Source organism: Polyodon spathula, chromosome 11 (genome assembly GCF_017654505.1).
Source record: "Polyodon spathula isolate WHYD16114869_AA chromosome 11, ASM1765450v1, whole genome shotgun sequence".
Taxonomy (NCBI): Eukaryota; Metazoa; Chordata; class Actinopteri; order Acipenseriformes; family Polyodontidae; genus Polyodon; species Polyodon spathula.
In genome coordinates, this window is record NC_054544.1 from 31,168,308 (window position 1) to 31,190,033 (window position 21,726).

The 21,726-nt window shown below is 35.1% G+C and overlaps 1 protein-coding gene across 1 annotated transcript in view; it reads right to left on the bottom strand.

Moving 5' to 3' along the window:
- The window catches only part of LOC121323452, a 66,970-nt gene extending 45,874 nt beyond the window's left edge, over positions 1-21,096 (bottom strand). The window contains exon 1 of the mRNA XM_041264543.1: positions 20,840-21,096. Coding sequence (XP_041120477.1) covers positions 20,840-20,966 — 127 coding nt within the window. The 5' untranslated portion in view covers positions 20,967-21,096. The remainder of the gene's footprint in view (positions 1-20,839) is intronic.
- Positions 21,097-21,726: the final 630 nt, after the last annotated feature.

Here is a 21,726-nt window from a genome sequence, read left to right on the forward strand (position 1 = left end):
CTATTTACTAACCTGCAGCACTAATGAGCTACTGCTGTGGGACCACTAATGAGACCCACTTTATTTGTGTCATTTTAATTAAGTTATGTTCCCCGTCAATGGCCTGCAGTGATCAAACTATTCATAGCACACTGACAAGCCTTCAAGCACTGCAGCACAATATTCAGCTTGACTTCGCAGAAAAAATAGTATGAAACCAGTTCCAACGCGAACACAAGCTGTGTATGTGCTGTAACCTTACCACTTAGAAACACAGCATATAAAAGCATAACATAGATGTGTCCTGTAAACACTTCAAAAAGCGCAGCACTTGAATTCAAGGTTCAAGGTTTAACAAAGGATTTTAAAATATTTGCTCGTTTATTTTACTTTAAAGCAGATTTTAGTTACAACTCAATTGATTTAAATTTGCAGTTTTCTTCCAGGTCTTTTCAGAAATAAATAACGTGGATCCAACTGGACTAGGTGCCACGTGATCTACAGAACAGGAAGTGATTAAGTACTAGGACACATCTGTTTAAAGTTTTAGTGCGGTTTTATTCCACAAATCCACACGTGTTGAAACATACAGGTGTTTCTGTTTAACCCACAATGTGATTATGCAAAGTGATTTGTACATATGGAATATTTTATAAACATGTTATTCTTTTTAATATACAGCAGAAAACTTGGTGTATTGCCCATTGTCATGAAATGTTCTTTATTTCAAAGCAACACGCAAGGTAAGGCCTACTGGGATCCATCACCTTCTTTCAAGAAGGTATCCTGTTGGAAGCAACAGTCACTAATGGTTATGTTCACTTGCAATGCAATGAACAAAAGCCATCAATCATACACATATTGACAATAAAAAATCTTGTCCTTTCAGAATAGGCCAAGAACAGTTTGTCACAAAGGACGACAGTTGTTAGAATATTATAGTCTTCAAAAAAAACATTTTTTAGCTAAGTTTCTAAAATAATGTAGAATTCACAAATGAACATTGGCTGCTGTATTGTACAATGGCTGAAAACATGCTGAGACCACAGTGTAGGCAAAAGCTTGTGCACTACAGAGATCTAACAAAAATAAAAGCAGCCTCATACAGAACAACAGCTGTAAAGTGGAGGAGTTAATGAAAGACTAAAAACACATGTTTTGTGAAATATTTTACAAATCAATTTGGGCTTTAAAATAGCTAAACAGCACTCACATCCACTATATAAAGCAACATTTAACATGCAAGCATGAACAAACTGTGCCTCTTGCATATACAGCTGTACTTGTGCTTATATTCTAGGTCTTAGGTCTGATAATTAATATTCTTATTTAGCTACTGTGTATTCATTAGCTTATGTCATGTAGAGCTTAGTGTTCATCTTGCACACAATTTAGTAGAATCAATTGGCCTTTCCCTCTGTGTGAATAAAATTCATACTGAGTTTCATTTAATAAGTACAAAATACTGGGACTAAAACACATACTGTAATTTTCAGAATATAACACGCACCCTTTTACAATGTTTTGGGAAAATTGCTTGTTGTTATGTAGCAGAAAATGATGAAGTCCATCAGCTCTACTCTGTTGGGAAGTTACTTTTAAAAAGTAATCATTTACAGTTACAAGTTACATGATCAAAATTGTGACTAGTCACAGTAACCGTTTACTTTGAAAAAGTAATATAACTAGCTAGTTACAAATATTTATTTTTCAGACACAGTTTAAAATTTACAGAGATTTTTTTTGTTGGATTAGTCAGGATGCAGCTACAAATATTTTTTGAAGACCCAGCTGTTGATCTCACTCGTTCCCTCTTCTAGCAAGATGATATGAAAAGCACATTTATGTGACATCTAAGGTTTAACTAGCACTGTTGAAGCACTTTCTAATTTCCATGTTATGTAGTCCATTTTTTAAATGTAACTAAAAATAACTTAGTTATTTGTTCAAATAAAATGTAATGCATTTTCACCTTGTGTTCAACCTGTCTGGAAAAAGAACCATTACAGTTACAACCTACTGAAAAATCAGAGTAATCAGATTATAGTAATACATTATATGCAATGCATCACTCCCCAGCACTGCCCGTACCCAACCAAGCAAAACATTAGCAGAAGGTACATTCTACTTAAATGAGAAAATACAGGTGTTAAATGTTTTAATGTATACACTACTGGGCAAACTTATATTAAGCAATATTAATAGTGGTGCATCAATATTATAACTGAATATTTCTCAGATATTGGGAGCATGATACTGTACTGCTTTATCTTTTTTACTTGCTATTAAACAATTTCTTGCCAGTTTACAATATTGACGCTAGTTTTTGTTTGTTTGTTTCTTTCTTTTCTGAACAAATGACAGATAAAACGAGCTTCAGAATCAAACCCCATACACCTCAAACTGAAATGTTTTTGCTCAGGAGCTGGATGTGAGGAAGAAGTTGTATCTCATAGATTAACAATGGTGTCATAAATTTCCACTCTGCTGCGTGACTCTGAAACTTGGCAGATGGAGGAAGCCACACAAAAGAGATTTTAAGCTTTTGACTCTAGCTGCCGAAGGTACATTGTGGGAATTTGCTGGAACCAAAATAGGACCAACATATGGTAGAGCAAAAAGGATGAAACACCCTCTAGTCTTTCCATCGTCACCCATAGCAGATACATACCTCCTGGCCAGCAGGGCTCCAGAGCTATCCATTGGCTAGAATCCACACAGCAAGCAAAGAACACCACACAATGAAATCCATTCTCTTACATACTATACAGGAAAGGAATACTGCCTAATTTATTTAGTTATTTTTTCAATTTTTTGTTTCGTATGATAATACGAATCCAAAAGGATTGAAAATTTCAACTAAATGTTGAAAGATTATGAAGACACTTCTTTCATAACCAAGCAACATGCTTAAAAGATTATATTAAGAATTACAGAAGCTGTAACAGAAAATGATGTGTAACACCATGGCAACAATATCAGGGGAGTAGTTTCTGATAGAGCTTGGGGGGAGACCTGAATCTTTTTGGAATATAATGCAGCAAATATAGTTGTTCTCTTCCACATTTTTTTATAATAAGAGATACAAAAATCTCAAAGTAAAAAAGCAAAATGTAGAATATCAAATGGTAGCCTAAAGTACAGTATATCACTTTAGGACAAACTCTACAGCTTTCCCGATTAAATATTCCTTTGGTCATTTGTAAAATGCTATGGGTGGATTAAAAAAGAAACATAAAGCTCTGTATGGCCAGCATTGTCTCTGTTCTATTGGTAAAATACCATAATGCGTCAAGAATACACTGAACCTCTGTATAATTACAGCATGTAAAATCAGCTATTGTTTGCTATTCAATCCCTTATTCGGTTTCCAGTTTTATATATGAAGAGGCACAGGTAGGCACCTTAAATGCAGAAGGATTTTGTAAATTAACATCAGCTTTATCGGAATTTCCCTGGGGAGCTTGCCCCAGATTCCTAGCATGGCTTCAATTTAGCATTTCTTTCAAAGGGATTTGAGGTAGGAATATTATTGAAATGGATTGCAAGAAAGATATAGAGATGCTTTGTATTGAACCCCTAGAGAGCAGCACCTCGTCCTACAAAATCTAATCTAGAAACAAAACAAATGTAACAAATTCACGCCAAAAAATAGTAGAGCAGATTTATAACGCCACTCTTGCATACCGCCAGCTATTCTCTCTCAACAAATGTCACCAATATAAAAACAGTGCTATTTTTACCTGATATATCGCCACCCCGCTGTCCTCCACCCGCCAACTTCCCAAGCCAAGCAAACATAAATATAAGGACTGTAGTTTCCCTCATTGTTGCGCCAGTGAAATAATTATGGCCAAAACAACAGCTAGGCAGTTAACTTTTGACTCGCTTTCCTAATTCGCTCCCGTTCCCAAAGCAAAAGAGAAAGTACAAAATGACAAGTCGACCCTACATATAACACCAGAGCAAAAGAAACAAATCTGCATGTATGCATCTGAAAATAAGAAAGCAAGTCAGCAAGACATTGCAAATGTTTTCTCGCCTAAGTGAGGCATATACTGTTAATCGAAGGACAATGGATAAAAACAAATGGCTTACCTTGATGGAACGGGTTGATTTGTTTAACCTGAAAAAGGTTTCACGCAGTCTAAAATAAGTGACTTTCATAAACCACAGTAAGTGTTAAAAAAAAAAAAAAGTTCGGTAAGAGGTTTGTTTGTTTACGTGCAAGTTTTTCACAAATGAAGGCTGACTTAAACTAAAGCATCAGTTTTGTAAACAGCATAATAGTTTTTGTTTAAAAAAGTGTTTGTATGTACATATTCACCTTTTTTTAACTGCTTAGAAAAGAGTACTGTTGAGCTTAAATGGCTTTGTGAAATAAATAGACAGGCTTACTGTCGTGCCACAAAGAGTAAAGTTCAAATGACCTGTATAGTAATAAAAAAAAAAAGAATTGTTGTTTGGGTGATTTGGCTATAAATGAATGTTTATTTCTTATTTTTTATTTTTTTAAAGTATAAAACTGTTCCTCAAAAGTAACCATGTATGTTTCATACAGATGGGAAAAGATGATAAAACGTCACTAGTAAACCTACTGTTGTGTTAAGAACTAGTACTGCAGTTTAAAAAAGATTAATGTGTTATTAAAATGGCCTGGAGGTACTGTAATTGTATAAATAAAAAAATAAAATGGATGGATTTATTGCAAACATAAAAGGGTGTTTGTGTATTTTTATTGACCCTCACTATAACGCCACGCTTGCTTATTGCCGTTTCCATAGCCCTTACCTGGGGATATAAACGGTTGACTGTATGTATATATATATATATATATATATATATATATATATATATATATATATATATATAGATCCGGGACAATTCCCAACTTATTTCCCAACATATCATTTAATATATGACCCCTTCAAGGCTACGGGCATTGATATAATTCCTTTTGGAATTAAAAGCTTCCATTTTTAAGGAAGCCAATGGCGAGACCTGACACTTTCAAAACAGGATCTTTATGTTATTTCATACCAAATCATCTCACTTTAATGCATTGTGGTCTTCCACAGACTTCAGGAAACAAAGATAATGCCCAAGACATGTGCCACACACATTAGATTATGGTATCTAAATGCATAATGGATGTGGTGATAGAAGCCGACTTCAGGGCTCAGGTTCCCCGTTGTATTTTTCCATTCTCAATGCATTATTTTTCACCAGCAAAATTACTGTCAACTGTGGCAAAATCCAAATAGTAACTAGACCTTTTGGTTTTGGAATAGGACCAAATAAATACTAATATGTGTTCTTAATTTACATTACAGGGTTTATTTATTTATTTATTTATTTTACCTAACGTTCATGAACCTCTATAGACTATGCTTAAATTGGTCTCTTAAATTGAAGAACGCTTAATAAGGTATCAAAATGATCAATTTTTTCCTCCAAGACACTGTAAATCTTTTTGTCTGCCTTCTGTTCTTGCATGTGGGTATTCTCCATTCCCACAGTAAAGCATAATTCTGTAACTTATCCCTTATAGACATTTACCACAGTAAAAGCATAGCAATGCACATTACAGCATAGTGAAAACATTTAAAAGCATACGTTTGCATTGTAAAGCTCAAATAGGTATGTTAAAGCATATTTAAAAGGTGAACAACGAGGGCAAACTATTCTTGATGCATATTATAATCAGGACAAAAGCATGGTAAAAGTGCAACTGTACATGGCAACCCAATATAAGGGATGACCTGAAAAAACACGATTGTTCCTGCAGTGCTGATCTGCTGTTAGTGCATGTGACCAATGCGGTTTCTGAGTGTTTAATATTGTGTTTTATTTTGTATTGTAAAATTGTGATCCCAACCTGAAATAAATAAAAGACGAAATAAACCAATGGAAAAAAATAAATAAATACTGAAGCTTATAATTTCTACCTGAATGAAGTACAGTATTGTCACTACCTTAGTTTAGCTAACAGGCTTATACAAATCTGTCAGAACCAGAATCAATAATACAAGCTGCTATGTACAGTGCAGTACATTGCAGCTGCACACTTCAGGGCTAGCTTTGATACACTAGCTTACCCCTGGGGCGGCCTCTCACTCTGAAGAACTGTTTGTTTCTGGGAGCTAGTGTTGTTTTCATTGTGCTTTTTAGTGTTTGTGTTCTCGGGGTGTCTTAGCACTATTGCAGTGTATAAGCTTAACAAAATGATTCCATACATCTTACATGTTTTGCACTTCTATTAGCTACATAGGTCCGGGTGAAATGGCCAAAGTGCCACACTACCTGAAATGGCTAACAAAGAGTACAGTATTGTCTTGAAATAAAGATACATTTACTTTCAAATGTGCATATTTCAGCTCTATATAACCTATGGATGTGCACTAACAGGTATGATCTAGGGGATTATTTGGTAAGGTACACTAGCATGAAGCAGAGGTCTCTTCATCATACAGTTAGATTAGATTTTGCTTATGTTAATGTTATTTCGACCCAAGGTTGATCTGAGCTTTAAAAATACGATAGCTGTGATTCTGTACAATGGTGATGCTACTTTTGATCATTTGTGTTATGTAAAACTGCAATCCAATCGGTTTTGTGTTTTAATTAACAGTCACTGTATGAAGTGGAACAAATACAAAAGGTATGGTCTCTCCTAGTTGCACAAGTATTGTTACATAATCAATATTGACCTTTCAGCTAATTACAGGCTGTTACCATGACTCAATTACCTAGGAACAAGGTGAGTCATCCCCACCTGACAACACATGTCTAAGGTTTTAGGTATTTGCTATTTCAGTGGTGATGCATGTAGAGTACCTTTCAGTCTTTGTTATTGCTGAAATTATTACCAGTCCCCTGGGAATATTTTACTTATTATCTTTTTGATAATTAATGTAACTCCGACATATTCAATTCATCGATCAATAAAAATTGTAATTGATTAAAGTTAGTGTGAATGATCGATAATTCTTTGAACAGTTAAAAGAGTCAGTTTTTATTGAATTTGACAAAGGAGCTTTTGATAATGTGTATGATTAATGAGCAGATTTATTTTAGTTTTGAGAGCTAGTAAGTTACAAAAAAAAATTAAAAGCAACAGGTATAACGACATCTCTTCTGCACATTCAAAAACGTTCAAACGCACTGATTAAAATTTCCAGATACAGATCCACTCCTCTTCATTTTCCCATGGGCTTTGTCACTGTTGGACAAAAAGTAACTATCAGCTAATGCTATCTGGTGCAATCATCATGAAAACGAATCACGTGTATCAGAATACCTGGTCTCAGTAGATTACCAGAAATCCTGTGCAATAGCTTGGCACATTTTGTGATCTGTTATTGATATGACATTCATCATTGCACCACTAGTCTTCTCTCAGCTGGTTGAGCCTGAGCACATGCTGGGACCTCATCTGGATGTGCTTTGCCAATAAGTCAGTTTACTGGCAAAGGTCCACTCTGTATAGAATATCAGTTACGCTCATTCAAATACTAGGTTTACGTTGATTGATGTATTTATTTATTATTATTATTATTATTATTATTATTATTATTATTATTATTATTATTATTATTATTATTATTATTATTACACTCAGTTGCTTGCTCAAATCAGTTACATGCTAAGCTCACTTCAACTCAGATTTTGTTGAACATATAATTGAAAGTCATTGTTTCAATCTAAATCTGCTATTAAGTAGAAGCCAAAGCTTAGGAGAGGAAACTGTATTCAGTTAATTACTAGTATACTGTGGATAGACAAGACATATGTTTACCAGAACTATATTTTACATGGATAAATTCTTGATGTCCATTATACCAACACCCCACCCTCACCCGAAACTTAGCAGAAACGTTTGTCTATCATAACTTATATTCTTTTAAGATTAGTTATTCATTTCAAACCACTTTACCTGGGCTTGAGAGATTGGGAGAAGGGCCCTTCATCCTTCTGTTGCCTGTCACCCATGACTCCCTCCGCTAGAGTCAGGCTTGGTATAAAGAACTTAAACAAGGTTTCCGTCAAAAATCTGCAATACATTTCAGTGAAAGCAGATGCACCATGTTATGTAAAGTATGGTGGTACACCACTAGTGAACTACAGAGAGCTTACTGAGGAGTCCAGCCAACCGCAACAAAGCGTTTTGAAGGCTCTTTCATTTATGACTCATCTGCAGTCTCAACAGTCCACTCCTACACTTGAAATCCTGATCCCAATATACTACCAGGAAACAAATTACTAAAAGGGAGGGGATTGTCTGTTTAATTAATAAGGACTAGAGAAAGTGTGTTAGTTTGGCAGAAGCAAATAAAAAGGAAAAACAAGGTATGAAATTGTCATGCAACTACTGATATATGTGTGTATATATTTGACACTGACAGGAGTCAATCTATTTGCACAAAAACCTAAAAACTGAACACTGGTAGTGAGAATGATGCATCGACCTGAGCTCTGTGCAGCCAGTCACACAGGGTGGGTTTCCTAATGAGGTGGTCAGTAGCCACAACCTTTACTTGCATACCTAGTATAAACCAGCTGCGATAAGAATATGCCAGGGAGGTCACTTGATTGGCACATAAACGAGGAATATTTTCCAGTACATTATTCTACTACTCTACCAAACTTAACCTGAACAGAAAAAAATAAATAAGTAATTTCTAAAGCATGATCGTGATAGTAAAATCCACAGAACTGCAGCACCCAGTCTGCTACTGCTTTAGATGATGGTGTCCCATACTGACTGTATTTAAGTCACATGCCGCTATTATACTTTCTTCTTTTTTTTTTTTTTAATACTGGAAGCTTGATATACAATGTACTGGATCAAAAAATAAACAGATTCTCACAGATACATTGTTCTTATATTGTATTTTGTTTTTGTTTAATTGCTGTTTATAGACAGCTACCTGTATTTATTTCCTACATGTGTCTTATTAAAGGCCCTGGCAGGCAGCTGTGCGGTTCTGACATACAATAAATTCCATGTCAGGCATATTAAAGATGGAGCAATAGATAACCATGAATTTACATTCAAACTGGTCTTTGACAAAACCTTAGCAACAGGCTTCTAATCAGGTCTCGGGACCCAGCCTGCCCTCCCTTTAAACCTGTGATCTTGAAAAGGAGCTTTAAATTGGAAATTATTACACATTAAAACCTCGACACGGGCTGGATCGAAGCCGATCGATATCTTGCCGAGCACAATAAATCAGCCCCTCTGCTCTGCGGTTACTGTTTGCTGAACATATTTAAATTTTCTTGTAACAAATTAATTCCAACATTTTCTTCTTGATTGAATTAGGGCAAGTGCTGGTGCTGTCACAAGTATTTCGCTGCTTCAGGAAGACAAATTGCTCGTCTGGACACGGGTAACAAGCCAAAGTGTTGAGTCCCTGATAATCTTCCCACTAATTCTCCATTACAGCAAAATGAAGCCATAAATCACCCTGACAGCTGATCGATGTAAACATTGTTTCCGCCATGATTGCCAGAGCTCCCTGCGGAGTTACTGTCCACTTACAATTCCCTGAAATTACTCCCAGTGCTGCCTCCTTGGAAACTGAGGGCGCCTTGGAACCAAAGTTACTCCTGTCTGAAAAGAAACCATCTCATTTTAGCTCTCAGCCCACTTACAAAATAGAAAATATTAATCAAAATACCCTACTTAGCTACGGGCCAGGCAATTCTTTAAAGCAAAAAATAAATAAATAAATAAAAATGACATTTTAAATGTCTATTTGATCAAATATATTTTGTGGAAATGTAACAATGTCAGCCCCAAGTATTGTCACTTTCTCTTAACTAACTAGTGGCAACTTGGATAAAATTACTTGACCCTTTATCGAGCTCTGCTAATGCCTTCTAAAAAAGAAATTAAACCACATTGTGGTTGGCCCTATGGCAGCTTTCCATGTGCACTTAATTCTAGAAAAGATACTTTAAGTACTTCTCATCCGAACTGATCCACAGTTTGAGTGTGCTGTCTGTCTATTCAAGGCAGGAACAGCATATTTGTATCGTTTATAAAGCATGTTTTAACAAGGTACAAGCGCTTAGTATGTGTTCCTTCTGCTAATGCAGCTTCTTAAAACAGAGATGCCACAAGTGTAGCAGAAAAGACTCCAGGCTATAAAATTATAAATACAAAGAAATAAAAGAAATAGACTTCTTATTATTATTATAGTATTTGACACTCAATATATTATATGACATTATTTACTTCAAACATTCCTTTTTTTCTTTCCTTTAATATAATATTCCCCCTTTGATGGAAAGATAAAATAAGGCTGATCTTGAGATTGCATTTTCATTAGCAAAGAAATGAAAATCAGGTAAAATGCAGCAGACCAGGGGATATTGTCAGAAGCTAAATCCTGTCTATATATTTTAGTTTTTAGTGATGTACTTTACAGTATTTGATAATACATTGGAATTGTGGGCATCAATTACTGTACAATAAAATAAGATTAAAAAAGCAAGGATGAGCATCTGAGCTTTCTGTGTTTTTTTTTTTTTTTTTTTTGTAGTAGTAGTATTTTATCGACTTGTACCTGCTTTCAAAAACTATTCAGGCCCCTTGAGATTAAATGTATACTTTATCACTGTACTTCTCCTATACAATTATTATGCTTACTGTATTTCCTCATCATCAAATAAAACTCTGGGATCACAACATGAAAACGTTACAGCGTTTTTAATGCTCTGGTCAAGAGCAAATGCTTTTGAATAATGGAGTTGTCAAGCATTCATTGGGCAGTGTCATTTATCAGCCTGTTAACTGTCTGATAATATTCTACACAGTTATTAAATCCAATATGCATGCAATTGCAGAATGTGTGATATCCTTAAAGAAACTAACTACATGCATACAAAAGCAGCTAGGGAGAGAGGGCTTTAAAATTTTAAACAGCTTGCGATGTCCAGTAAACACATTGCTCAGAAGTGACGGCAATGCTGTCTAGTTGTTCAGTGAAGTCTACTGGGAATGGTAAACCTGTGTGTGTTTACGTGTGTGTGGCCTACATTATAGTTTTAAACGCAATAAACTTTTTGACCATAAACAAGGCAACTAGCTGAGTGTTTCCACAGACATTAAAGGAATCATTTAATGGTGCATTACCATTAGACTTACAACTGTATTTATGAAAGCTATCCAGAAAAATGCTGAGAGGCATTTGTGGTGAAAGCCTTTAAAATTACATTGGTTAAAAGGTTACTGCTTTAAATTGGTCCCACTCTGGCAATGCCACTTCCATTATGACTTCATCAACGGGAAAAACAAAGCAGTTCCAAGCCATTTGTCAATGTCCATCTTAAATTACTGCTCAACCAATCACCAGTCTGGATCAATAGGTAATCATTCAGGATGAGGAAGCAAATGTTAGGGGCGGCCATTGAAAGATATAAGAATAACTAATCAATAAGTGGAGATGGATTTTATCATTTTGAAAACTGCTGTCAAGAGGCATAAGACTGTTTGATTTTTACCTTATATAAAGAGAAAGAAAATGCCACCTGGTCGTATTCCCTGTATAAATATAATGGTGCTGCAGTTTTTCACTGTAGGTTTCACAAACTTAAAAGAATAGCCTGTAAACTTGACATTTGTTTTTAAATTTTGCCTAAACTTTAAGAATCCTATTAATTTGTCTACACAAGGACACTTTGATTACAATTCACTCACTTTACCCCCACATTGGCTTGTCGACAAAAGCAATACAATAGTCTGAATAGTTAATTGGAAGTACAGTTGAATGTTAAAGAGATTTAGTGTGTTAGATTTCCATGTATTGGACTTTCTTACTCTTACTCAATGCTTGCAGTCATTACATACTTTTTAATTGCTGCTTGTCTGCCAATGTATTGACAGGATGTGAGAGCTGATTAATGATGGTTTGAAAAGGTTAGAAATCCTTAGATAACAACTTCAGATCTTATTTAACTTGATTAATGGCTCTCAAGTGTTATTTTTCATAGTGTTGCAATTTATTTATTTATTTATTTATTTAAGTGTTTTACCATGTCTTGTACCCCCAACACATGCCCTGAAGTCTTTTTTCCCTGCATCGCATTTTGGTTTCTTTGTTTTAAATTTCATGAAAAACATTGTAAAGATACAAGAGAATGGGAACGGTTCTTTCGACGAGCCATATAACTCTGCAGGGAAATGTTATGCTCATGATTTAAAGCAGGTAGCAAACAAGTTCAAGTCAATGCATATATATATATATATATATATATATATATATATATATATATATATATATATATATATATATATGTGTGTGTGTGTGTGTGTGTGTGTGTGTGTGTGTATGTGTGTGTGTGTGTAAAGGAATGGTTTTTTTTGGCATCCAAATGTTCTGTAACAGCCATGGCACCCATCTGCTTTTCATTTGGATTGAAAGCCACGATTCGCATTTTGTTTGTGTTTTTTGGTGGAGTGCAACTTCATGGATTTTTTAAATATAACAACTTCAATTTAAGCATATCACTAACAGGCCCTAAGGTAACTGAAATTTTTAGTTTTCCTGAAATCAATATTTTTGCAAAGGCCATTTCAATAAAAAAGGCCTCTTTGGGTCTTATTAAAATGCATGCAGAACAAAAGTTGTGCTGGGAACATGCACTGTAGAACTATAATAGCATGAGATCCCATATAAATGTATGCATTAAGAAACATGCAAGAATTAAAAGCATTTATTGTTACTATTTCATTTATTTGACTTCAGTGAGACAGATAGACAGATAGATTAAATGCATAGAGCACACATACACAGAGCTGTGTACTGTAATTATTGATATGTATTTTTTTGTATATAACTGTAAGTCACCCTGAGTAAGGGCATCTGCTAAGAAATTAATAATAATAATAATAATAATAATAATAATAATAATAATAATAATAATAACTAGAACTGCCAGGCAGTTTTACGGCTTCCAATCCCCTGTACCAGTACCAAACACTTAAGCAATTACTGGAAGAAGCAGGTTAAGTTAAAAAAAAAAGCATCAAAACAGCCATTTTGGTGTCAGGTCAACACCATTTTTTTAAAAGTTAGTTGAATTGTTACAGTGTCAAGGATGATGCTTGTGAAGTTTGGAGTTAGTCAAGTAAATTGTCAACTGATGCAGGTTTAAATTTCAAATGTAAACAAATAACTTTCGGCCATCTTGTTTTATAAAACATCACCATTTTGACATATTTGTATTCCATTGTTACTGGGACAATAACTACCAAGTTTGGAATTTGTTGGACAAACAGTTTTCAAACAGCAGCAGTTTGTTGTTAGGAGCGCGTTTCGATAAGATTTGTGGCAGCCATTTTGACATGAAAATTTATCACAGCAACTTCTGCTTCGCAAAATTGATGCAGGTTTGGATGCTGATGACATATGACAAGTTTCAGATCAATCACTTCACCGGTTCCCAAGAAGAAGATTTTGAAAGGTTTTATCAAAAAATGCGTCACGGAGCCAATTGCAAGGACACAGCAGTAAACTTTTTTCAGCACCTGACAGCCAATGTATCCAGCTTGTTACCTGCCAAGTCAGAACCTGATCAGGCACACAGCTTTGAAGCAGCAGCAGTTTAAAGTTTTGGGAAGAAAATAAATAAATAAATAAAAATAAATAAATAAATAAACTTTAACAATAACAATGAGATTCCCAGCCTTTGGCTTGGAAGCCTAATAATAATAATAATAATAATAATAATAATAATAATAATAATAATAATAATAATATACTGTATATGAAAAAGAGCAATGGAAACCACCTCTGATGTATTTTCATTTCTTGAAAATGATGTACTGTGACTGTGAAATTGTTGGTCTTGATGTTTTTGCCCCACAGGGGGTCAGCTGTGCAAGAAACATAAAGGCCAATTTAATTTGTGCATCCGTGGCTACAAAGTATTTTAATTCAGACAGCTGTGACTGAAGAGTTAATATTTTACTTGTCAAAATCCAAACTAAGGCCAGTGAATCACTGTAATTCTCATTAAGAGTCTTTCCCCCAGTAGCACCCTAATTCAAAATAATGAAAGTAAAGATTGAGTGAGATTCTAATACCTGTTGAGACCTATCTTTTAATATTTCTGCTGTGATGGATTAGGGATTGGGGAAATTCATCTCAGATCATAGGGCCTAATTTAATAAGGGATCATTCCAGGAGTATTGCATTTTATAATAATGTCATTTAATGTGTCGTCTTCCATTTTTACTGTCCCGTATGTAATGTTATATAATGGTGCCAGAGGGATAAACTTTTAAAGCAGCAGAAACACTTTTGTGTTTTTTTTTTTTTACCACATTTCACTAGAGCCTAGGCTATCAGCACAGCCATGTGAGATGCCCTGCATTGCAGCTATTTCACAGAAATGAGGATAACACAAAATTAAATTCTTATAGCTACAGCAGTTTTATCCTCAGCGTTAAGGCCAAGTAATGTATTATACAGATTTGTACATCTGCTGTATGTATCTTATATGAGTAATGCTTTTTGCATTTACATATAATGTTGTGATGTTCTGCTTAAAATGTTACCTCTCTTGAAGGTAACAGTTTATCCTATAAAACACATTATCCACCAAATGTATTTTACATCTTACATTCATCAATTAATTTGCTAGCTAGCTTAAATGCTCAACATATATGTTCTTTACTTGATCCTCCTCTCTACATATAAGAAGTGGGCACATGTAATCTAAATGACTGTTTGACAATTCCCCCTTAGCAGTGATTAAAGTCCACTGCCTGATGGGCTGTCATTACTGTCTTAAATGCAGGAGTTGCTTGCTTGAATCAGCAGCTGTAGAAGTCTGTCGTACTGTCTACTTTGTTTCATTTGTTTCTTGCCTCTCACAGCACAGATGTTGTGCAGACAGCTCTAATGATCTGAATAGCAAGCATGGAATTTTTATTTCCATAAATCCAATTATGCAATTTACTTTTAAGAAACTTCAGGCACAGCACAATTTAGAAACCTCCAGTTATTTAAACACACTTATATCTTTCTCTACCCCCATCCACTTAACCCACTGATAAGACCACATCTGTTCAACACCACACAGATGTTATCACATTTCATTTACCACTGTTAAAAAAATACACTAATGTGCACTAATGAAACCAGGGAAGTCAGATCAGAGCAATAGCATTCCCTCACAAAGTGAAACCTTTATAGCTATTTCTTTCAATTAACATGTCACATAAAAAGCCGTCCCAACTGTAAATGTAATTTCCTTAAATGCCTTATATGGTACATGGAATGTTTGGACTTTAAAGTAAAGCGTGATTTAAAAATCCTTTTTGAGAAATGCTCTGCCCTAAAGTATTGGTTGGCATTTTCATTATAACAGAAACAAACGTTTGTATATAAACTGTAAGCATATGTTCATACAAAAGAATATAAATAAAAAAATAAAAACACATGTAATGGCTTATGGTATTTTTCCTAATCAAAATGTTTACATGTTGTACTTGGCTTTTGCTAAAAGATAAATAAATAAATCACAAGAGAATAGCCTGGGGGAGAGAGAGAGAGAGAGCAAGAGTGAGAGCGAGAGAGAGAGCGAGATTGAGAGAGAGAGAGCTCTCTCTCGCTAAAGATAGAGAGAGAGAGAGAGAGAGAAGAGAGAGGAGACGAGACGAGAGAGAGAGAGAGAGAGAGAGAGAGAGAGAGAGAGAGAGAGAGAGAGAGAGAGAGAGGAGAGAGAGGGGGAGGAGAGGCACTAGGCAGTAAACGACTAGAGTACAGGCCGTCTCTCTCCCGCTCCTCGTCGCCTCTTGTGCGAGAGAGAGAGAGAGAGAGAGAGCTTAATTTGCCTCCCCTTTAGAATGCTTTTATTTACTATTGGCAGCAGGTTCTATTTGCAGTTTCAATGAAGGGGATTTATTCTGAAGAACTCAGTGGTTGAACGATGTAAGTGCAGTTTAAGTTGTTCGGATCAAACATTCAATATTCAACCTAACCAAAAACCATAGAAAAGCATTGCACATGCATACTAAAAAAAATGGATAAACTGCAAAAAATGTGTATACAGGCAAGGTTTGTAAATATAATACATCACTCTTGTTTAAATATCAAATTACAAGTGTCAGTACCATGGATAGGTAGGTTACCATGATCTGAATGTATGATTTAGATCCAACGTGTGCAGTTTTACCAGAATGGCATGAGTGGTTCCCAAGTTATAGCCCTCATTATCCAATTGTCCCAGTCTGACATCAAATTCAAGTAGTCAACATATTAGCCTTTAGTAGCTTAGTCAATCAGCTGTCATTACCTTTAAAACGTTAATCACCATGACCTACCTTCACAGCGTGAAAACACTAGGATGAAGAATCCTATTCAATGTCAGGTCATGAAACTGATACCTTAAGAACCTGAACCATGGAACTCCCAGACCAATTTTCAAATGTTAAAATGCAAGTACAACATTCTTATGCACTGTATGGGTCTATAGCTGCCTCTTGAAATACACTTTTTTCAAAAATGAGATCGTAAAAGAAAGCTAGATGAGGTTAAGCATCTCATGTGTACATAAACAACATTTTACTATCTTCCAGTATCTTCCTCAGCATGCTGTCCTTTATTTACAGATTACAGTAGTGCAGTATATTGTACTGCTGTTTCATTTCTTAAACATTGCTCCACATGGTATCACTACTGTTGTTTTTAAACTAAGGGTCATTGTTGTTTTGGAAATGACTGCAGGTGCAGTTGGTGTTTAAAGACAATATTTATTTACAGTTTCAATCAATCTTTTGTTAAAAGATACAGTCAGTAGCTTATACAGGTTTACTGCTGTATGCTATGATAAAAACATTGAAAGATATATAGTAAAAGCATGGGAAGTGCTAGGTCAACTGCAAAAATACAGTGCAAATGTCCTTTTATAAGGGGTATTGTGACTGAAGACGTGCCCTGAGTGTCACAAAGCCTTTAAATGAATTAAACAGGTTAAGTATGTGCAATGTAGTGACTCTGTACTGTAATGCTGGTCTGTTTTACTGTATGAAATGAGAAAGTACAGCAGTGCTTTCACGGCTTGTATTTTACAGACTGCAACAAAGTCTGGTTCATTGTCCTTCTCTTTAATGCACTTATTTCTACAGCCTCCAGAAGGAACTCTGGGTTTCAGCTGCTTGCTGTTCAGGCACTCTGCTCTTGGAGCGCAGCCTGCCAAATTAAGGGCCAGTTCCTGCCAATTTGAATGGACCTGTGTCCACTTGGTTCTCCGATTAGAACAGCACAACCTTCCTGCGGGCTCTCAAACAGATGTCAGGTAAAATCACATCCCGGCAGAGGATTTTTAAACAAAAGACCATTAAATTAAATTGAATTTCATAAACTGCCATTGACAGTTTTTTTTTACATTTTGTTTTTAATTAAGTTTAGTTTGTTTCAGCATGTAATCATTCTGTGCCCAGGTCAAGTTTAATTGTAATTAAGATGAGCATTCATATTTAAACTGGTGGACATCGTCAAACACTTGAAATATATAACACATTGCACTAGTATTGCTGATGTTTTGTTTTATTAAAGAATGCACAGGTAAAACACTGTCAACATTAACACATTATCAAATGTCCAAGGGATGTGCAAGATGTTCCAAAAAATGTTCTGTTATTAGGTCTTCAGCATAGTTCACAGTGTTACCTTGGGGCAAAACATTGTAATTAATCAGAAATCTACATTTCTACACACCCCTGTATATATAAGCATATATGTATGTATATAGATATAGCACAAGCTACCATACATGAAAACAATAACAAGCGTTTTGAGTTCTGAGACTTGAAAATAAGCCCAATATTTGTTTTTGTGAATGGGATTGTTTCCCTATACATGAACCTGTCGAAGTAGAACAGCACTGGGTTCAAAGGGTTATTAACTTCAGTGTAAAAACGTAGTGGAACAAATGCTTCATTTGTATAGAAATAAATGAATTACTAGTATACTATGTTACCGATTGAAGCCATTGAACCAAACTAAGGAACTGTGCATTAAACATATGTACTACCAGACAACAATCCCCCCTGAGCCCTCCGACCCCCCGAAATGTATTTATCATAGCAGTTCACACGTTCTATTCCATTCAGGACTCTATATATAGTGCTGTTTGTTAATATATTTATCATAGCAGTTCACATGTTCTAGTCCATTCAGGACTCTATATATAGTGTTGTTTGTTAATGTATTTATTATAGCAGTACAAACGTTCTATTCCATTCAGGACTCTATACATAGTACTGTTTGTTAATGTATTTATTATAGCAGTTCACACGTTCTATTCCATTCAGGACTCTATATATAGTGTTGTTTGTTAATGCCAACACATTATGTCCAGCGGTGCCCACGAGTATTTATATTTTTAATATAAATTTCACATTGATATTATTTCCACTTAGGAAATGTGGATATCTATGTACTGGACTACAGTGTGTGTGTGTATATATATATATATATATATATATATATTATATATATATATATATATAGAGATATATAGAGAGAGAGAGAGAGAGAGAGAGAGAGAGAGAGAGTAGAGAGAGAGAGAGAGAGAGAGAGAGAGAGAGAGAGAGAGAGATTTGTCCTGCCTAAAACTTTAAATACATGTATGCATTAAAAACTAGATTAATAGACAGGATACAGAATAGGGTTATGAAGTAAATTATGAATGTGAATGGTCTAAGATGTAATTGTTCTAAACAATGAAATTAAGCGTGATAGGAACAGAAACAGTTCATGACCATTTGTTTTCAAAGGTTACTGAAATATAGCTGTTTTCTTCATTTTGTCGACCTTCACATTTTGCTTCGCAATTTTAAATTCAGATCTCTTTTACATTTGACATAGCCTTTTGTTCCTGTGTATGTGATTCAGCATGTACATTTTGTTATTTGGAATGGGAAAAAAAAAATTTAACCAGATCCTTATGGAAAAGACTTTATTCACAGTGATGATATTAAGAGTGCTGAGCTTCAACCTTCTCTCCCTGACTAGGCTACTGAAACAGATGTGCTATTTCTGAGTGATATGCTTATCTAATTGCTCAGCAGTGTTATTTGAGGACTTGTTTCCTTCACTATTATTTTCTATTTCTTTTCCTTTGAAGTGTCCCTTTCATCTAACTATAATCCTGCTGTCTTTAGTCTTGTCTGTGGGCCTTCTAACATGTTTTGCTATTATTGCTTTACTACTTATTGGATATTTCATGTTTCGAGGCACCCCTTAAGTCACTTTTTTTGACATAGTTGCTGTCCAGAACCAAGGAATGATTCAATGTAATCAGTCTGCAAAGATTTCACAACTGCTTTGCCAAGGCCCAGATTGAGATTTCATTATGGTGCCCTAACCAGTCAAATAGCAAAAAACATAAATTATATCAATAACTTTTATCAGAGTTTTTATTCTAAGTTTTTCAAAATAAAGTTTATTTGAGCTGTAATACAAATAGCTGCCCATAATTGAAATGGAATCCCATACAGGCCATTTTTTTTTTTTTATACAATTTTCACAAACAGAAGGTTACTATTCCAGAGGAATAAAAAAGTTATCTTGAATCCACTGTAGTTGGGCCCGGTAGGACTGACAGACAGGTCCTGATGACAGCTATTCAAAAGCCTGGTGGTGCCACTGTCTCCAGTCTCTAACAAACCGGAATCCTCAGCAAGTAACACATGACCACAAAATGCTTAAACTGACACCTCATTCGCACTCAGAGCACAGAAAGGTAAAAAGCACTGTGTTTGCGGTGAGTGGAAATGCAAATCTGATACATCAGTGGGAGCTCTAGAGAGATCACAGCTACAGGCATAGTGACATTATTGGGCAGAAAGTGTGCTGCTGAGCTTGGGAGTTCAGTTCAAGTACAGTCCATGCCTGCTCAAAAACTAACCTTCAAAGCACTCCAGTTAACTGTCACATTGCAACTCTGCACACCTATTATTAGTATCCTGGTACATCTTTAACCTATCAAGTATAATGTCTTCTTATTAAAGAAAAAAAGCAATAATAGTATTGTACCTGATGTACCACACATAAAAGACAGCATGCATATTCAACTTAAAAGTGATAAGCTTGTGTAAACAAAAACAAAAACAAAAACAACAAAAAAAAAAACATTTATGTCTTTAGGTAAAATACAACTCAGTGTGTAATGTACTCCTGGGAAAAGAGGGTCCATATGTAAGGGTATTTTTCTATTGAAAATATTACAGTACAGTATGCTAAACGTAGCACCCATATGTATTCCATATGGAGTCTGTGGGATTATTGAATTAAAATTACAGTGTTGTAAAACATCATTTAGAAGCGTATGCTAATGAAGCCGGTCCAACCCTGAAAACAATTACATCGCCTTTTAAAAGCCAGTTTGACATATGCGTTTCCTTTTTTCTTTCTTTCAATGCTGTATTCATTAGTATGATTTTAAGTAACTTTTTATTTATTTATTTATTTATTTGTCCCCATATTTACTTCTGACACATTTACCCAAAGGTACAATTAATTACGAAAGCATAAGTGTTCCTTTAACGTTTGAAAATTACGATGAAAAGCAGAAAATAATCTTAGTAAACGCATTCATTAAACAGAATTTAAACGTCACTGTATGTATCGACAGAAGAGAAACAGGTCCGTCTATGAAGGAACTTCTCTGTGCTCGCTACTACAGGTAGACTCCAAGTTCAACACTATGGCAACATGAACGTCTCTCTGGATACAAACACAACTTCACAGTGCAGTGTATCTAGAAAAACATGCAGTACAAAACACATTGGTAGCAGAAAAGAAAAAAAAAAAACTTTTCATACTTTTTTTTTTCTTACCTTTTTCGCGTTTCTTTTTTCCCCGCTGCAATGTTCCACTAAAGTATTCTTCAAAGCCAAATCCCGGACTAGGAATGTAAAAACAGTAGCTCTTCGTCCAGCCACTCATTCGCTCTTTCTCTCTCATTGCTTCCTATTATTAGCGTTCTAAACGTTGTGTTTAAAATACTTATAAAATACGACTACTATATGAGCGTGCTCGTGTGCCTAAAGCAAAGTGCAAGAACAAGGACAACTGACATTTACTTCACACGACTAATAATGTAACAATTAGCCTTGGATGCAACATGCATACCAACAGAATCAACAAAGCAACTAAGCAACTAAGTTGCACGGTCTGAAACGGCTGTCGTGATTACAACACACACACACACACACACGCACACACACACACTATATATATATATATATATATATATGTGTGTGTGTGTGTGTGTGTGTGTGTGTGTGTGTGTGCTCCTCATCAGTTGTAGTTTCAAGTTCATAAACTAAATAATGTAGTTTTTATTGCTAGTGGAACCTCTCGTTTAAATAGAAATTAAAAAGAAAATGCAATTAAAATTGAATGCATAAGTAATTTCTTCTTATAAGAAGGGTCAACTTAAATTATTTCAAGCATGTCGGATGTTGTTAAAATATATTACAAACTCTATTCTGATAACAGAAACTTAAAATAAAATAAATAAATATATTTTAAAAACAAAAAAAAATAAACCTAAAACGAGCAAGGTATTTTGTTCGCAATATTGCCTGCATATTCTGCTAAACTACCACACAATCACGACAGTCCGAGGGCTGTATTGAAATGTATGTGCAAGTTTGCAGCAGTGAACAAAATATTGATGGCAAGGGTTACAAAAATAAGATTAATTTAAAAGCCCCTACAT